At 38.6% G+C, this 18,333-nt stretch overlaps 1 protein-coding gene across 1 annotated transcript in view; it reads right to left on the reverse strand.

Annotated features, from left to right (window-relative positions):
- Positions 1 to 16,114, reverse strand: part of LOC109197424 (uncharacterized) — a 22,210-nt gene extending 6,096 nt beyond the window's left edge. Inside the window, exons 1-2 of the mRNA XM_019352413.2 lie at positions 15,234 to 16,114; positions 1,633 to 2,863 (exon numbers count right to left, since the gene is read on the reverse strand). Of these exons, the coding sequence (XP_019207958.1) occupies positions 1,633 to 2,863; positions 15,234 to 15,791 (1,789 nt within the window). The 5' untranslated portion in view covers positions 15,792 to 16,114. The remainder of the gene's footprint in view (positions 1 to 1,632; positions 2,864 to 15,233) is intronic.
- Positions 16,115 to 18,333: the final 2,219 nt, after the last annotated feature.

Raw genomic sequence — 18,333 nt, forward strand, 5'->3', positions numbered from 1 at the left:
GAAGTGAGTGAAGAAAATCAACAGCCTATTTATGCAAGATAATTCATAATTTTATTAGGGGGGGTTATATTGGTTGGGTCTGATTATTGGGGGGGTTATAACGCCCCTAACCCGCCTGGAAATTACGCTCCTGCTGGTGTTGCATATTCTTGGTTTGTTGCTCTTGTCTTTCTTCCAGATGTTTATTTTCTGCTTCTATTCCATTGTCTGCTCTTCTCCTCGAAGCTTCTCTTCTTCAATTTGTTTAATTTTGTTCTGTAAATGTTTCAAATGTTTCTCTGGTCGAACATTTGAAGGCTGCAAAAACAACTGCTGCGAACAAACCGACTAAAAATTGCTGCTTCTCACTCCTGTTTATGCAGAATTTTCAAATGATTTAAGATTCTAAAGGCGTCCTTGTGACATCATCACTCCCTAAGCCAATGGGATTGTCAATTGACATTTTTGAATGGGGATATTTTTTTTTAACCGGTTTTCAAATTTAAGGTAATATTTTAGTGTTTCTTAGTTTTAGATTAGTTGGTTAGTCTATTTTTTGTGCTTAATTTAATGAATAAAAATAACTGCAAGCAAACTAGTGACAAAGATGATGATGAATAATGGAGGGAACATGAATGACTGCACCCGATGTAACTTGCAGATGTATTGAATGATGTTAAAACTATCCATTAAAAAGCCAGACAACTCCCAGGGTCAGTGGGTTTGCATGCCATACATGCAGTGCTGTGCAAAAGTGTCATTGCTTTGGAACTGAGTGGACTTGTATTGATCAGAGAGTTAGAACAACTAAAAGAAACTTAACATGAAAGGAACTAATATGGGTTAACTGGTAGTTGATACCAATCAGGATTTAAAACCAAAACTGACCTGGGAAGAAAGAGAAATATATTTTTGTTTTATTTATTTATTTATTTTTAAAATTTGTCTTCTTCTTCCTTCTGGGATTTGGATACAACGAGTAAAGTATGCATATTATACACAAAAATACACTATTACCCATTTCTTGTTTTTATAATTAAGATGAAGACTTGAATGAAGACACTGATCTGACACGTAAAATTTAGACAATTGTGTTTATTGTTTCCCCCCATCTCTCTACCCTGTGGTTTAAAAGTGAACACAGGGTAGGGAGATGATGGAGGAAATGAAAAGGGGTGGGTGTGGGGGGTAAAGAAGAGGGTAAAGGAAAGGTAGAAGGGGGGGGAAAGAGGGAAAAAGACGGGTTAGAAAGAAGGAAAGAGACAGGGCAGAAAAAATCCCAACAATCCCCTCTGAGCAAGCACTGGGCGACAGTGGGGAGGAAAAACTGCCTTTAAACAGGCAGAAACCTCCGGCAGAACCAGGCTCAGGAGGGGGCAGTCAACTGCCGGGACTGGTTGGGGGGTGAAGGTGAAAAAAGAAAAGGGATGAAGAAGGGAGGGGAGAAAGTAAATTGATGGAGAGGTGTTTGGAGAGAAGGGGACAGAGGGCAGAGGAGAGCTGAAAATTTAGATGGAACAGAGGAATTGTGTGAATTGTGTATTGATCTTGAAAGACTGGACTCTTTCTTTTTTTCAAGATTAAAAAAAAGTTGGTAACTAAGTATTGCGTCTGAATGGCTTGGCGATGGCTCTGCCCAGTGCGCAAAAGAACCTGACAATGGCAGAACGCTTCGCTTTTGGTTTCCCAGACGATCTTTTAAACTTGCCACAATGCATTTTGCAGTTTCACTTTCTTGTAATTCCATTGACACTATAACACGTTCTATAAAGCCCATGGTGTTGCAGAGGTCTTTCAGAAGTTTTTTGTCAATTGTTTTAAAAGTTTTGGATGTAATATAAAGCTCTTCATCTTCCAGTTCTGCCCATACATAATCCAAGAGCCAAGTGAGGATGTGATTTGGGTCTTGATATGTGCAGAGCAGGTTTGCCTCTTTAAAGGTTGTAGAGATGAGCTTGTGCAGGATGAGCTTAAGCTTTGCTTTTTTTTCTGCTTTTCTGGCTATACAATAAAACTCTGCCACTGGGCTGGGTTTTATAGTTTCTGTGGTAACTGATGGCAGTGATAACATGAGTTCCTGCTTATCTAACAGAGCCAGTATGACTCTTTGGCTATGGCTCTCTGCCTGGGTATTTAACCACCATCTGAATAGTCCCAAGAAGCGCCTTGCTTTAGTTTGCAGATCATTATGCAGAATCTTCTGTCTTTCTGCCATGACGACTTGCTCTGGGACAATTTCAGGTCCCGTGCCTTCCGAGGTATATTGGTGCAGAATATCTGTAAGTAATTCTGTAAACACCAGTAATTTACCCTGTGAAAGGCAATCTTGTAATCTTTTGAACTCATTTTTCTCTTTCTCCAGTGTTTCCTTATTTGTAATTAGAGAGTTGACATGTTCAACCAGTTTCTGCACTGACTCACTGCTTTTAGCAGCGGGTGTGCTGTGGCATCTGCTCCACAGTTGTATGGCAGTGCGAAGAATCATTACTTTTGCAAAACGTTTTGCAAAGAATGACTTAATCTTATCAGCAGCTTTTTTCAATGACTGCTGAATTTTCTCTTTGATTTGTGCAAGACTCCAAGAACCACAGGGCCCTTCTGAAATATCTTCAACCACTGAATTAGCAAGACTGGATGTAAAACTCTCATTCTCTTCAGCAATATCAGATAGAAGTGGGCTATATTCGGCGAGTTTAATCAGTTCCTCGTCAATAATCTCACTGAGTTCATTGACAGCCTCATGGATAACTGCACGCACAATTTCAGAGGTTTCAGTCTTTAAGCTGTCCTTGTGGCCAGTTACATGCATTTCTTGTTCTTGTTCTTTGCCTACTACTTTCTCTAGAACATTCTCTAGGTCTACTTTAATGTCCAGATGTCCTACCTGTGTAGAACTATGTGGTTCTTCGTCTGGACTTGTTGTCCGCCTTTTACATGAGGGCATACAGTCTAATTTAGAACAAAACCCTCTGATCATTTGGACGGCAGAATTAACCATTTCCTCCAGTCTTTTTGGAGGAACAATGCGCTGACTTATCCTTTCCTCCCCAGCTGACTCGCTGTCAGCAGACTGAAAACTCTGTACAACCTCTTTTACCATAAGATCAGTTAGTTCCACAGAGCTGCTTGTATGGTCTCCGTCCTTGACTTGCAGAACATTTGCAAAGGCCTGAGAGACGCTGTCAGTAAATAAGGTTAACAGATCCTCCTCTGTCGCTGGAATGTTTGCTTTTTTACATGCATGTACGATATGATTACGTATTATTTCTATTAAGTCCACAATAAACTCGGCCAGGAGAATTTTTGTTGCAAAATCAGGATTTCCTGATCTTAGTGAATTCCACTGTTTACATGTTATCTGATCGAAAAATGACCGGATAAGAGGGAGGACGATTTCCGCTGTCACTTCCTTAATTTCTGTACTATTAGTATTTTCGAGCATGTTGGCTATTTTTATTTGGACTATTATGGCTTATTTTGACTTATCGTATCAGTAACTTTCTGAAATGTATTTAGTTTTTTTCCTCCCTCCCTAAACGTCAGTTCAGTTATGCTGCGCTTAGTCCTATTTAAGACCCTTGAGAACGCTAGGGGCGGGGCCAAATACAAAGGATCAAAGAAAGCCGTTACCGCCCATAGCAATTGTTGCTATATGACGAAACCTTTGATTTCTTGTTGTCGCTGAAACAGCAGCTGAAAAACAAGTCACGGCGGACGGAGTATTTTAACCCTGTGTTTAACCCAGTCAGGTGTGACGGACGCTATAACAGGTCAGAGCAGGGGTCGGCAACCTGCGGCTCATCGTGGTTTGGGAAAAAAAATTATAAGTATTTATCTGAAGTGTATTTTATTTGTGTTCGTTCTTTTTAACTTGTAGTTCTACACTGGAAGATTATTGTGATCTTGAAATGTAAAAATAAAATTATATGTTATTATTTTTCATCGCTCAAAATAAGTGTCATACTCACATAAACCATACCTGCTGAAATGCCGTGCAAGCATTTATCGAGAGTTTCAACCCCAGGCAGGCCAAGTATCTTCGGATCCACATATGTATGTGAGCAGCTATTCTCCACCACGAACTATGGTAAAAACAAACACAGCTCACGCCTCACAGATGACAGCTTACAGTCCTGTGTAAAGATGAAAGTGACTTCGTACAGCCCCGATTTGCAGACGCTGTGCGCAGAGGTTCAGGAGCTGAAGTCCCATTGTAAACATACCACGGCAGACCCGACGATGTTTGCATGAACATGCTTTTCAGCATTTCTTTATTGACCACTTATCACACATGGTTGCTGTACCCACACAGCCGGCTGTAGCTTTCCAACTCACAGCCAGACACACACCAACACAACAGCAGAGAGAGCACAGACTTTAAGCCGGTGAGGCATGATTGCGTCCGCCTCCCCTGCAGCGGCACTGCAGACCACGCCCCGACACGCACATTAACCACGTAAAATAAATATTTATCCAGACATTTTGCAAATATGTATTTTTCATTTTTTAGCAGCATTGTGCTTTTTTCCAATTATTTTTTAAATTCACGTCAAGGCTCCCCTACAGGCTGCGTAATTCCAAAGGCGATATAAGGATGACGGCTCACTACAGTTTTTGTTTGCTATATGAATAATTTAAGTTCAGCTTCAGCTTCATTTAAAAGGGCGTATTTCCTTTTTGTTATATTTTTTAGGAGTTCAAAATGTGTTCATTACATAAATTAAATTTTCTCTGTAGCACTTCATGGATTTCATAAGCAACACAGTTTAGTTGTTTATACAAAGCATAAAGGTAAAAAGCAATAACAGTGTTATCTTCATTTTAGATGTCAAAAAGTATTTGCGGCTCCCAGTGTTTTCTTTTCCATGGAAACTGGGTCCAAATGGCTCTTTGGGTGTTAAAGGTTGCTGACCCCTGGGTCAGAGCAATGTGACGTCACAGGGTTTGTTTGTTTGTTTACATTAGTTTATGCTAGCACAGTGGTTCTCAAACTTTTCACAACGAGTACCACTTAATAAAATATATGGCTCCCAATGTACCACCCTTATTACCCGCATTAAAGTACAGTATAGGCCTTTTAAAACCATATAGAGTTTACACAAGACAATTTTATTTCTTATATGAATGTTATTTATCTTAACTGTCATAAACAGGATGTGATAAGAGATAATAAGAACAACTGTAGTGCATTAAAACATTCACAGCAGGTGGGATATCCGGGCTTTAAGTGATGACGTATGAACAAACTACTCTGCGTTTATCAGGGCTGTTGTGTTTTTAACATGTTTAATGCTTTGTGTCTCAAGATTCACGATTCTTTGGGAAATGTGACCTGATACGCTCCTCAACTGTGCAAAACAGAGAGAGAGAACTTTATATACACCGAATGAGTATATACAAAGAGGACATTATGTGCAAGTGGGTGAGTTATATACATTGTATAAATAAAGATAAAATAGAATACTCTGGAAATTTACAGCTAGTGTATATTGGGTGGAAAGGGTGTTAATGTGTCTTGTGCCATAGTGAAGCCAGAAGGATGAGGATGATATGAGAATGTGGTAATGAGTCCTGTCTCAGTCACTTATGGATGATTGGGATGGCCTCAGGATAAAAGCTTCTCTTGAGCCTCTATGTTTTTGCTCGGATGGTGTGGAACCTTCTGCCTGACTGCAGAAGCTGGAACAGTTTATTGCTGGGATGGGACGGATCCTTCAATATCTGAGCTGCTCTAGTCCAGCATCTCCTGGTGTAAATGTCCGGTATGTAGGGAGGGGAGAGCAGCTCTGCAGCAGCATTCTGCCGTACGGATCAGTCTCTGAAGAGCTTTTTTATCCAGCTGTTCCCATACCAGGATGTGATGTTCTGTGTGTGGATGCTCTCCACAGCGCCTGAGGATAAGTCCTGAGGATCCCTGGAGAGACCCTGAACTTCCTCAGTTGTCGGAGATGATACAGGCGCTGCCTAGCCTTTTTGGACTGGATCTGAATGTGGGCAGACCATGTCAGGTCTGAGGAGATGTGGTCACTGAGATACTTTAAGGACTGGACCCCCTCCGCTGGAGCTCCATTGATGATAATGAGCTTGTAGTCTCTGTGCTTACTCCTTCTGAAATCCACCACCAGCTCCTTCATCTTGCCGACGTTCAGCTGGAGGTGGTTTGTCCTGGCACCACGATGCCAGATTCTTCACTTCATCCATGTAGGCCGCCTTATCGTTGTTGGAGATGGCCCCCAAAACCACTGTGTCATCAGCAAACTTCACAATGGTATTGGAGCCATGGGTGGTCACACAGTCTGAAGAAGCACTATTGTGTTAAACGCTTAACTGTAATCAACAAACAGCAATCTCACATAGTTACCCTGTTTCCTGTCCACGTGGCTAAGGGTGGTGTGCAGGACATGGGCAATGGTATATGTATATATATATGTATATATATGTATATTTTATTAGGTGATACTAATAAAACGTCGGTAGGCGAACTGGAGCGGATCTGTGATGTTTGGGATGGGGGAGGAGATGATGTTCTTCAACAACGTGTTCTATTTAATCTGAACAAGCCACTAAAAAAAGTCAGTGATCACTGTCGGCCTCTCTCGTTTTTTATTACCACTATTCTTTCTAAAGCTCAGTTCCCAGGTAATGCAGCAGTATATTAATGACTAACCTCCCGTTGTGGATGGATTATCTCAGTTGTTCTCTTGACTGAAGTTTATTCTGTTTACAGCATCCTGCCATGCAATTGCATTTGTCCCTAACCATCGAGAACCCTCACGTTAACTTTTATCAATTGGAGAAAGTTAGTGTTCATCCTCCAGCTTCACTGTGTTTATATTATACTAACATAGCTGTGTAGCTAGCCACCACGTAGCACACCATTATATACCAGGGAGCTCAACTTCAGTAACCCTACAAACGCCAATGCTGTTTAGTTTCCTTTCTTAATTTATATCTGATATAAGTGATATCAGAGTTGTATGTTTTAATCAATGTATTTAATATTTCAGCAATCCCTCAGCCAGAACATGGTATATTATTATATGGAGACTTCCCGCATACCACTAGATGGAGCCCAAGTACCACCAGTGGTACGCATACCCCAGTTTGTGAACCACTGTGCTTGCAAACTAGTAAAAGAACCAATAAGTCGGTGGAAAATAAGGACGCTGAAACGAATAACTGGTCTAAGGAGGTCATTTCTGTGCCGTCCCTGGCTGTAATGACTCCCTGCTGTAATATTTGGGTTTGTAACATTATTTAGAAGGCTGACACAATAACATGTTTTTTTCCAAAATGTTCTCTGTCACTGATATAAAAGTAAAGGTTGTGAGAAAACTGAATGCACAGAAACTTCTGTGTTTTCCTACAAATTTCATTACCTAAGAAAAACAAATGAAAATGAAAAATATATATATTTTAAAAGCAAGTACATGCACTGGTGTATCGAGAAAAAAAAAAGTTCTTAATTAAAATTTCATATGTTCGATATTCTTATATGCAAAGCAGAATATTGAGTGTTGTACTTTCATATTTTACAGATTTTCATCTGATTGGAACGTCCACAGAGATGAAAAGCGGGGTCCTTTGGTGCTGCAGGCAGACACTATCCAGGGACAGAGAGAGAAAATGTGGAGTTGTTGGCGACGCGTAGTACTGCTGCTGAATTTTAGAAAGTGACTCATGTCTAGGCGTAGGTTTTTGTGTTTATGTTTAAAAAATGGGTTAGGGTTAAATGCTACAATAAATAGTTGTATGAGTTTAGCTTGGCACAGTTGACACAGTTTATAGATGTTTATATTCTGGTAAAATTCAACAGTTGGCCTAGATTTAGTCAGGTAACATTGTAGAGTAGAGCAGATAAAGTGGATTATGTAGGCTAGGTATCGTTAAAATATATAGAGTATTTGTAGGAAAACAGCCATTGTAGGCTTTAAAAAGTGAAAATACAACTCATTCATATTATTTCATACATAAAACAGAGCGATAATAACATGTATAAATCTTTATGCCTCTATAAAATGTTTCTCAGCTGTATTATTATTTTCAGTTGGTCACATTTGTTTTGGCTGATTGTTAATTGAGTATTTTAAAATGTAGGTATTGACTTTTTCATTGTTTTTTTATTGCTCATATGACAATTCTTTATAATTAAACATTATGAGAGGTATACAGCAATTTGAAATACTCTACTGTTTAGTTTAATTTTCCAAACTCATTGTTTTTGTACAGAGTATCTGCATTGGCCAGTATCGTCAATACTTCATGGGCTTCATGGGAATTTTACTTGGTATCAGATCAGAAAGGAAATCAATGGTATCACACGTTACGTCATATTTAGTATTTGGCTAACTGTAATGCTTAAATTCCCAAACTTTTGAAATAACTTATTTCTTATTCTGTTTTGTATTGTTATATTTAATACAAATGCAAATATAAACAATAGTAATATAATACAAATATTACAAAGATTGTAAATGGTTTCTTCTGCTTTGTCCTATCCATGTCATTAACATGTAGAAAGTTATACATGTTTTTTTCCTGTAGAGGGAGACAAACATTACTGTTACTGTGTGTTCATCTGCCTTCTTGACAGAATATTTGTCACAAAGTAAAGTTCCTTAAAAGGAAACGGGAGACTGAAAACATCCGATTACTTGTTTTAAGTAATTAGCATTTATGTACATATATATATCTATATATAGATATATATGGAAATTATCTCATATTTAAAAGTAGAGTTATCTGGTTAAATTAAAATGTGGTTTGACAGGAACAAACTATCACTAAATCTAAGTAAAACTAAAATCGTCTTATTTATACATTCCAAGGGAACTCACAAGTGCAGATTTGTATCAATGGTGTGGAAATTGAAAGAATTCTTGAACACATGTTTTTTTGTGTGATAATAGATGATAAAATAAGCTGGAAGTCTCATTTAAGTCATACAGATAACAAAGTTTCAAGTTTTCTATATCTTTTGATGTGTTACTGGGGTTATTAAAAAAAATTAAATAAATAAATAATACATGTAACAAATTGTAATGAACAATTTATGATGAACAGCACATAAACAGGAAGAAAAAGTGTAGGCTGGTAGTTACTAAATAGTGGAAAGAGGGTGGGATTAAATAACCTTATGCTTCTTCCTACTCCGTTTTGAACATGTAAGACATTTATAATTATTATTGATTTGTTTTCCTTTTGTTTCGCCTTGTTTGTTTGTCTCTTTTTCTCAGTTCTTCTTGTTATACTTTTTAAACGTGTTCAAAATAAAGATTGTATTCACTTCAGTTATAGCGAGCAGGGCAGGAGGCAGGTGAGAGGAAATACACTTGTTGCCCCTGGTTAATGTTTAAAAGGCTTGGTGCTAACATCCTCTCTATCTTCTTCCCAGTAGGCGAATTTGTTTTGTTTAATTATCTTTCTTTAAAATATGACTGATTTAGCCACTTCACACTTCTTCTCAATTTAATTTAATTACATACATTTTTGTTCTTTCCAAGAATATATATATATTATATTATATATATTTGTCTGTTTGAAATTTTGAGCTGGCTAATGACAAAAGTTTTCAGAAACCTGTGCGGCCCTGTGTCCCATTTCAGATTTATTACATGAAAAGTTGTGTTGCACAAGACTTCAAGTGTAATTTTGTGTTGGATAATTATTTTGCAGTGTGGAAAAAAGTATTGAAAAGTTATACTTCTACTTAATTAGCTTAATGGTGCACAGGTTGTATAATCAATATAACTGCATAATATATTTTAAATACTTATAGTATATACCTATTGTGTGGAATGACACTTCAGATTCCTTTTTATCATTTTAAAAATACCTACAAGTGGAATCCAAACTGTAATATTTGCATCCAAAATATAGTGGAGCAGAAGCAGAATATGGTACAGCAAAGAAATACTTAAATAAAGTGCAAGTAAAGTAGTCAAGTAAATTCAATAAGTTATATTCCTGTACTCTAATTTATTGGTATTGCATGATGTAAGATACTGGTACTCTAGTACAATACCATCGGTGGGAAAAGTACAATATTTTTACAACAAATCTAAGGAAACAGGTGCACAGAGGGAAAACAACCTTGTGGAGAAATGTAGTATAACCTCCGCACACTGTTACCATTATTTAGTCAATTACAACTTTTTGGTCCATGCAAACTTTGTCAGGTACAGAGATAAAGTGTCCATGCAAACATTTGCACCTATGTATGCATTCAGTAAGGTTCGGCCAGTTAAGGATGCCTGGCTATTAGACATATCACACAGACTGAAACATTGGAAATGAATAAACATAATGGTAAACGGGACAATGTGTGGCTGTCATACTATATTTCTCCACAAAGACACTATTTGAAGAAACAGACATTTGAAGAAAATTTGATGATCAGATAAAAAGAGAGAGGGAGGAGAGAGGGAAAAAATGAAACTGAGTTGCAGCTAAATAAGTACCACTTGGGGACCAGGGCCATGTGCTACAAGTTCAATACATCCACTCCATATGGCTTTGTACGTGATGACCATCAACTTTATTTGCTGGTCCTAGCCCCAAATGGCTGCCCTTCTTTAATCCTGGTTCTGCTGGCGGTTTCTTCCTGCTAAAAAGGAGTTTTTCCTTCCCACTGTCACATAATCCTTGCTCATAGGAGATTTTCTGAGTGTTGTGGTTTTCTCTCTATTGTCGTAGGATCTTTACCTTAGAATATAAAGCGCCTTGAGGCATCTGTTGCTGTGTTAATAAGGAATAGATTGATTGTTGTGAAAACAAATGATTCTATTTATATGTGTATCATGGCATAATGTTTTTATACTTAAGTTTATTCTAATTGTTCAATATACAGCACTACTTGATAGATAATACTGATGTAAATAAAATCCAAAGCGTTTAGTGAAGGGGTGACTAAAGTGTTGTTGATCATTTACCAGGTGGGGCTCCACCATGCATTGGTCCAGAGGGAACTGAGTGTGATTTTGATCCAGCTAGGAGACACAGGGCCACAGCAATACACCCACCTCCCCCCGGGCTTGCAGCACCTGATTCGTAAGAGTGCCCCTTTGAAGTGGCCAGAGGGCTCTGGAGGCGCTGCAGCATGGAACTCTCGCTTCTGGAAGAGAGTGAGATACCTGATGCCTGCCACACCTGTCAAAAAATGTGCACAGTCTACTATCGTCTAATACATCTTTTAACACGTTTTGTTTATTTTTTTATACATGTGTTGGGAAATGTAAAGAAAGGATGATAAGTGTTTAACTGCCTTTTATAAATCATAAGAAACCATTATACTCCTTTTATGCATTATATATTATCATATAGTTTCCATTTCAAAGTCATTTTGTTCTGTGATGTTATTTTATTGAGCTAAGTTGTTTTTCTTGTTTTGGCTCCTAAAACGGTAATTTCCCACCTTGTGAGAAAAGCAAAGAATTTCTTATTCTTTTCTTTTATATAATAAAAGTATTTGTATTTAATTGCTCACATGCTTCTCACTCCATAAGGCTTTGTACATGATGACCATCAACTTTATTTTGGTGTAAGTAAGCAAACAAGCAGTAATAGCAGTTACACATACTTGAATAGTTGGTGCATAATTGAATATTTTGAATTTCATTTTGAATTTTTCCTTTCAGTTCCATTAATGGTGCCATTAATCTATGGTTAATTTTTACTAATTTCATTGTCAGTTTGAACCTTTTTATTAACATAATGTGGGTGACATGTTGAGAAGTTTAGAAAAGGCATTACAATTCCTGGATTGGCTAAAGTCTATCGTCGAAAAGATTTAGTTATTGTTTAAAGCTACTGTTTTTTATTTTTATCCATTTCAAAAGTTGATGAAAACATGAAATTAATGTCAACAACGTCAAAGTAAAAAACTGTCTATGGGTGAAATAAATTCCACAAATATTAAAAAGGTGAAGGATGGTTTCTGCTCTGTCCTTAACATGTTAAAGTTCTAAAGTGTTTATCCAGTAGAGGGAGACAAATATCACTGTTACTGTGTGTTCGTCAAAACTTTCTCTACCCTGTGTTCACTTTTAAGAACACAGGGTAGAGAGATGGGGGGGACAATAGAATCATAGAAGATGACTGCTGCATGCAAACCACAGAAGTCACGTGAGTCACATTGTGACTGCGTTGCTGTTGCTAAATGTTTGATATGAATGTACTTTTTTCAAAACCACATATAACTTCATTAATAATGTTTATGTCAGGCTGGTGTTCATCGACGTAACTTTGTGCTGAACATCGGGGGGGGTCAAGATCTCTGTCTAAATAAATGAATAAATCTGGGTGAATTCCCAGATGATTAAACATGCAACTATTTTGCTGGTAATACCTGAAGTGAGTGAAGAAATCAACAGCCTATTTATGCAAGATAATTCATAATTTTATTAGGGGGGGTTATATTGGTTGGGTCTGATTATTGGGGGGTTATAACGCCCCTAACCCCCTGGAAATTACGCTCCTGCTGGTGTTGCATATTCTTGGTTTGTTGCTCTTGTCTTTCTTCCAGATGTTTATTTTCTGCTTCTATTCCATTGTCTGCTCTTCTCCTCGAAGCTTCTCTTCTTCAATTTGTTTAATTTTGTTCTGTAAATGTTTCAAATGTTTCTCTGGTCGAACATTTGAAGGCTGCAAAAACAACTGCTGCGAACAAACCGACTAAAAATTGCTGCTTCTCACTCCTGTTTATGCAGAATTTCGAATGATTTAAGATTCTAAAGGCGTCCTTGTGACATCATCACTCCCTAAGCCAATGGGATTGTCAATTGACATTTTGAATGGGGATATTTTTTTTAACCGGTTTCAAATTTAAGGTAATATTTTAGTGTTTCTTAGTTTTAGATTAGTTGGTTAGTCTATTTTTGTGCTTAATTTAATGAATAAAAATAACTGCAAGCAAACTAGTGACAAAGATGATGATGAATAATGGAGGGAACATGAATGACTGCACCCGATGTAACTTGCAGATGTATTGAATGATGTTAAAACTATCCATTAAAAAGCCAGACAACTCCCAGGGTCAGTGGGTTTGCATGCCATACATGCAGTGCTGTGCAAAAGTGTCATTGCTTTGGAACTGAGTGGACTTGTATTGATCAGAGAGTTAGAACAACTAAAAGAAACTTAACATGAAAGGAACTAATATGGGTTAACTGGTAGTTGATACCAATCAGGATTTAAAACCAAAACTGACCTGGGAAGAAAGAGAAATATATTTTTGTTTTATTTATTTATTTATTTTTAAAATTTGTCTTCTTCTTCCTTCTGGGATTTGGATACAACGAGTAAAGTATGCATATTATACACAAAAATACACTATTACCCATTTCTTGTTTTTATAATTAAGATGAAGACTTGAATGAAGACACTGATCTGACACGTAAAATTTAGACAATTGTGTTTATTGTTTCCCCCCATCTCTCTACCCTGTGGTTTAAAAAGTGAACACAGGGTAGGGAGATGATGGAGAAAATGAAAAGGGGTGGGTGTGGGGGGTAAAGAAGAGGATAAAGGAAAGGTAGAAGGGGGGGGAAAGAGGGAAAAAGACGGGTTAGAAAGAAGGAAAGAGACAGGGCAGAAAAAATCCCAACAATCCCCTCTGAGCAAGCACTGGGCGACAGTGGGGAGGAAAAACTGCCTTTAAACAGGCAGAAACCTCCGGCAGAACCAGGCTCAGGAGGGGGCAGTCAACTGCCGGGACTGGTTGGGGGTGAAGGTGAAAAAAGAAAAGGGATGAAGAAGGGAGGGGAGAAAGTAAATTGATGGAGAGGTGTTTGGAGAGAAGGGGACAGAGGGCAGAGGAGAGCTGAAAATTTAGATGGAACAGAGGAATTGTGTGAATTGTGTATTGATCTTGAAAGACTGGACTCTTTCTTTTTTTCAAGATTAAAAAAAAGTTGGTAACTAAGTATTGCGTCTGAATGGCTTGGCGATGGCTCTGCCCAGTGCGCAAAAGAACCTGACAATGGCAGAACGCTTCGCTTTTGGTTTTCCCAGACGATCTTTTAAACTAGCCACAATGCATTTTGCAGTTTCACTTTCTTGTAATTCCATTGACACTATAACACGTTCTATAAAGCCCATGGTGTTGCAGAGGTCTTTCAGAAGTTTTTTGTCAATTGTTTTAAAAGTTTTGGATGTAATATAAAGCTCTTCATCTTCCAGTTCTGCCCATACATAATCCAAGAGCCAAGTGAGGATGTGATTTGGGTCTTGATATGTGCAGAGCAGGTTTGCCTCTTTAAAGGTTGTAGAGATGAGCTTGTGCAGGATGAGCTTAAGCTTTGCTTTTTTTCTGCTTTTCTGGCTATACAATAAAACTCTGCCACTGGGCTGGGTTTTATAGTTTCTGTGGTAACTGATGGCAGTGATAACATGAGTTCCTGCTTATCTAACAGAGCCAGTATGACTCTTTGGCTATGGCTCTCTGCCTGGGTATTTAACCACCATCTGAATAGTCCCAAGAAGCGCCTTGCTTTAGTTTGCAGATCATTATGCAGAATCTTCTGTCTTTCTGCCATGACGACTTGCTCTGGGACAATTTCAGGTCCCGTGCCTTCCGAGGTATATTGGTGCAGAATATCTGTAAGTAATTCTGTAAACACCAGTAATTTACCCTGTGAAAGGCAATCTTGTAATCTTTTGAACTCATTTTTCTCTTTCTCCAGTGTTTCCTTATTTGTAATTAGAGAGTTGACATGTTCAACCAGTTTCTGCACTGACTCACTGCTTTTAGCAGCGGGTGTGCTGTGGCATCTGCTCCACAGTTGTATGGCAGTGCGAAGAATCATTACTTTTGCAAAACGTTTTGCAAAGAATGACTTAATCTTATCAGCAGCTTTTTTCAATGACTGCTGAATTTTCTCTTTGATTTGTGCAAGACTCCAAGAACCACAGGGCCCTTCTGAAATATCTTCAACCACTGAATTAGCAAGACTGGATGTAAAACTCTCATTCTCTTCAGCAATATCAGATAGAAGTGGGCTATATTCGGCGAGTTTAATCAGTTCCTCGTCAATAATCTCACTGAGTTCATTGACAGCCTCATGGATAACTGCACGCACAATTTCAGAGGTTTCAGTCTTTAAGCTGTCCTTGTGGCCAGTTACATGCATTTCTTGTTCTTGTTCTTTGCCTACTACTTTCTCTAGAACATTCTCTAGGTCTACTTTAATGTCCAGATTGCCTACTACTTTCTCTAGAACATTCTCTAGGTCTACTTTAATGTCCAGATGTCCTACCTGTGTAGAACTATGTGGTTCTTCGTCTGGACTTGTTGTCCGCCTTTTACATGAGGGCATACAGTCTAATTTAGAACAAAACCCTCTGATCATTTGGACGGCAGAATTAACCATTTCCTCCAGTCTTTTTGGAGGAACAATGCGCTGACTTATCCTTTCCTCCCCAGCTGACTCGCTGTCAGCAGACTGAAAACTCTGTACAACCTCTTTTACCATAAGATCAGTTAGTTCCACAGAGCTGCTTGTATGGTCTCCGTCCTTGACTTGCAGAACATTTGCAAAGGCCTGAGAGACGCTGTCAGTAAATAAGGTTAACAGATCCTCCTCTGTCGCTGGAATGTTTGCTTTTTTACATGCATGTACGATATGATTACGTATTATTTCTATTAAGTCCACAATAAACTCGGCCAGGAGAATTTTTGTTGCAAAATCAGGATTTCCTGATCTTAGTGAATTCCACTGTTTACATGTTATCTGATCGAAAAATGACCGGATAAGAGGGAGGACGATTTCCGCTGTCACTTCCTTAATTTCTGTACTATTAGTATTTTCGAGCATGTTGGCTATTTTTATTTGGACTATTATGGCTTATTTTGACTTATCGTATCAGTAACTTTCTGAAATGTATTTAGTTTTTTCCTCCCTCCCTAAACGTCAGTTCAGTTATGCTGCGCTTAGTCCTATTTAAGACCCTTGAGAACGCTAGGGGCGGGGCCAAATACAAAGGATCAAAGAAAGCCGTTACCGCCCATAGCAATTGTTGCTATATGACGAAACCTTTGATTTCTTGTTGTCGCTGAAACAGCAGCTGAAAAACAAGTCACGGCGGACGGAGTATTTTAACCCTGTGTTTAACCCAGTCAGGTGTGACGGACGCTATAACAGGTCAGAGCAGGGGTCGGCAACCTGCGGCTCATCGTGGTTTGGGAAAAAAATTATAAGTATTTATCTGAAGTGTATTTTATTTGTGTTCGTTCTTTTTAACTTGTAGTTCTACACTGGAAGATTATTGTGATCTTGAAATGTAAAAATAAAATTATATGTTATTATTTTTCATCGCTCAAAATAAGTGTCATACTCACATAAACCATACCTGCTGAAATGCCGTGCAAGCATTTATCGAGAGTTTCAACCCCAGGCAGGCCAAGTATCTTCGGATCCACATATGTATGTGAGCAGCTATTCTCCACCACGAACTATGGTAAAAACAAACACAGCTCACGCCTCACAGATGACAGCTTACAGTCCTGTGTAAAGATGAAAGTGACTTCGTACAGCCCCGATTTGCAGACGCTGTGCGCAGAGGTTCAGGAGCTGAAGTCCCATTGTAAACATACCACGGCAGACCCGACGATGTTTGCATGAACATGCTTTTCAGCATTTCTTTATTGACCACTTATCACACATGGTTGCTGTACCCACACAGCCGGCTGTAGCTTTCCAACTCACAGCCAGACACACACCAACACAACAGCAGAGAGAGCACAGACTTTAAGCCGGTGAGGCATGATTGCGTCCGCCTCCCCTGCAGCGGCACTGCAGACCACGCCCCGACACGCACATTAACCACGTAAAATAAATATTTATCCAGACATTTTGCAAATATGTATTTTTCATTTTTAGCAGCATTGTGCTTTTTTCCAATTATTTTTAAATTCACGTCAAGGCTCCCCTACAGGCTGCGTAATTCCAAAGGCGATATAAGGATGACGGCTCACTACAGTTTTTGTTTGCTATATGAATAATTTAAGTTCAGCTTCAGCTTCATTTAAAAGGGCGTATTTCCTTTTTGTTATATTTTTTAGGAGTTCAAAATGTGTTCATTACATAAATTAAATTTTCTCTGTAGCACTTCATGGATTTCATAAGCAACACAGTTTAGTTGTTTATACAAAGCATAAAGGTAAAAAGCAATAACAGTGTTATCTTCATTTTAGATGTCAAAAAGTATTTGCGGCTCCCAGTGTTTTCTTTTCCATGGAAACTGGGTCCAAATGGCTCTTTGGGTGTTAAAGGTTGCTGACCCCTGGGTCAGAGCAATGTGACGTCACAGGGTTTGTTTGTTTGTTTACATTAGTTTATGCTAGCACAGTGGTTCTCAAACTTTTCACAACGAGTACCACTTAATAAAATATATGGCTCCCAATGTACCACCCTTATTACCCGCATTAAAGTACAGTATAGGCCTTTTAAAACCATATAGAGTTTACACAAGACAATTTTATTTCTTATATGAATGTTATTTATCTTAACTGTCATAAACAGGATGTGATAAGAGATAATAAGAACAACTGTAGTGCATTAAAACATTCACAGCAGGTGGGATATCCGGGCTTTAAGTGATGACGTATGAACAAACTACTCTGCGTTTATCAGGGCTGTTGTGTTTTTAACATGTTTAATGCTTTGTGTCTCAAGATTCACGATTCTTTGGGAAATGTGACCTGATACGCTCCTCAACTGTGCAAAACAGAGAGAGAGAACTTTATATACACCGAATGAGTATATACAAAGAGGACATTATGTGCAAGTGGGTGAGTTATATACATTGTATAAATAAAGATAAAATAGAATACTCTGGAAATTTACAGCTAGTGTATATTGGGTGGAAAGGGTGTTAATGTGTCTTGTGCCATAGTGAAGCCAGAAGGATGAGGATGATATGAGAATGTGGTAATGAGTCCTGTCTCAGTCACTTATGGATGATTGGGATGGCCTCAGGATAAAAGCTTCTCTTGAGCCTCTATGTTTTTGCTCGGATGGTGTGGAACCTTCTGCCTGACTGCAGAAGCTGGAACAGTTTATTGCTGGGATGGGACGGATCCTTCAATATCTGAGCTGCTCTAGTCCAGCATCTCCTGGTGTAAATGTCCGGTATGTAGGGAGGGGAGAGCAGCTCTGCAGCAGCATTCTGCCGTACGGATCAGTCTCTGAAGAGCTTTTTTATCCAGCTGTTCCCATACCAGGATGTGATGTTCTGTGTGTGGATGCTCTCCACAGCGCCTGAGGATAAGTCCTGAGGATCCCTGGAGAGACCCTGAACTTCCTCAGTTGTCGGAGATGATACAGGCGCTGCCTAGCCTTTTTGGACTGGATCTGA

The sequence above is a fragment of the Oreochromis niloticus genome, linkage group LG16 (genome assembly GCF_001858045.2).
Source record: "Oreochromis niloticus isolate F11D_XX linkage group LG16, O_niloticus_UMD_NMBU, whole genome shotgun sequence".
Lineage (NCBI taxonomy): Eukaryota > Metazoa > Chordata > Actinopteri > Cichliformes > Cichlidae > Oreochromis > Oreochromis niloticus.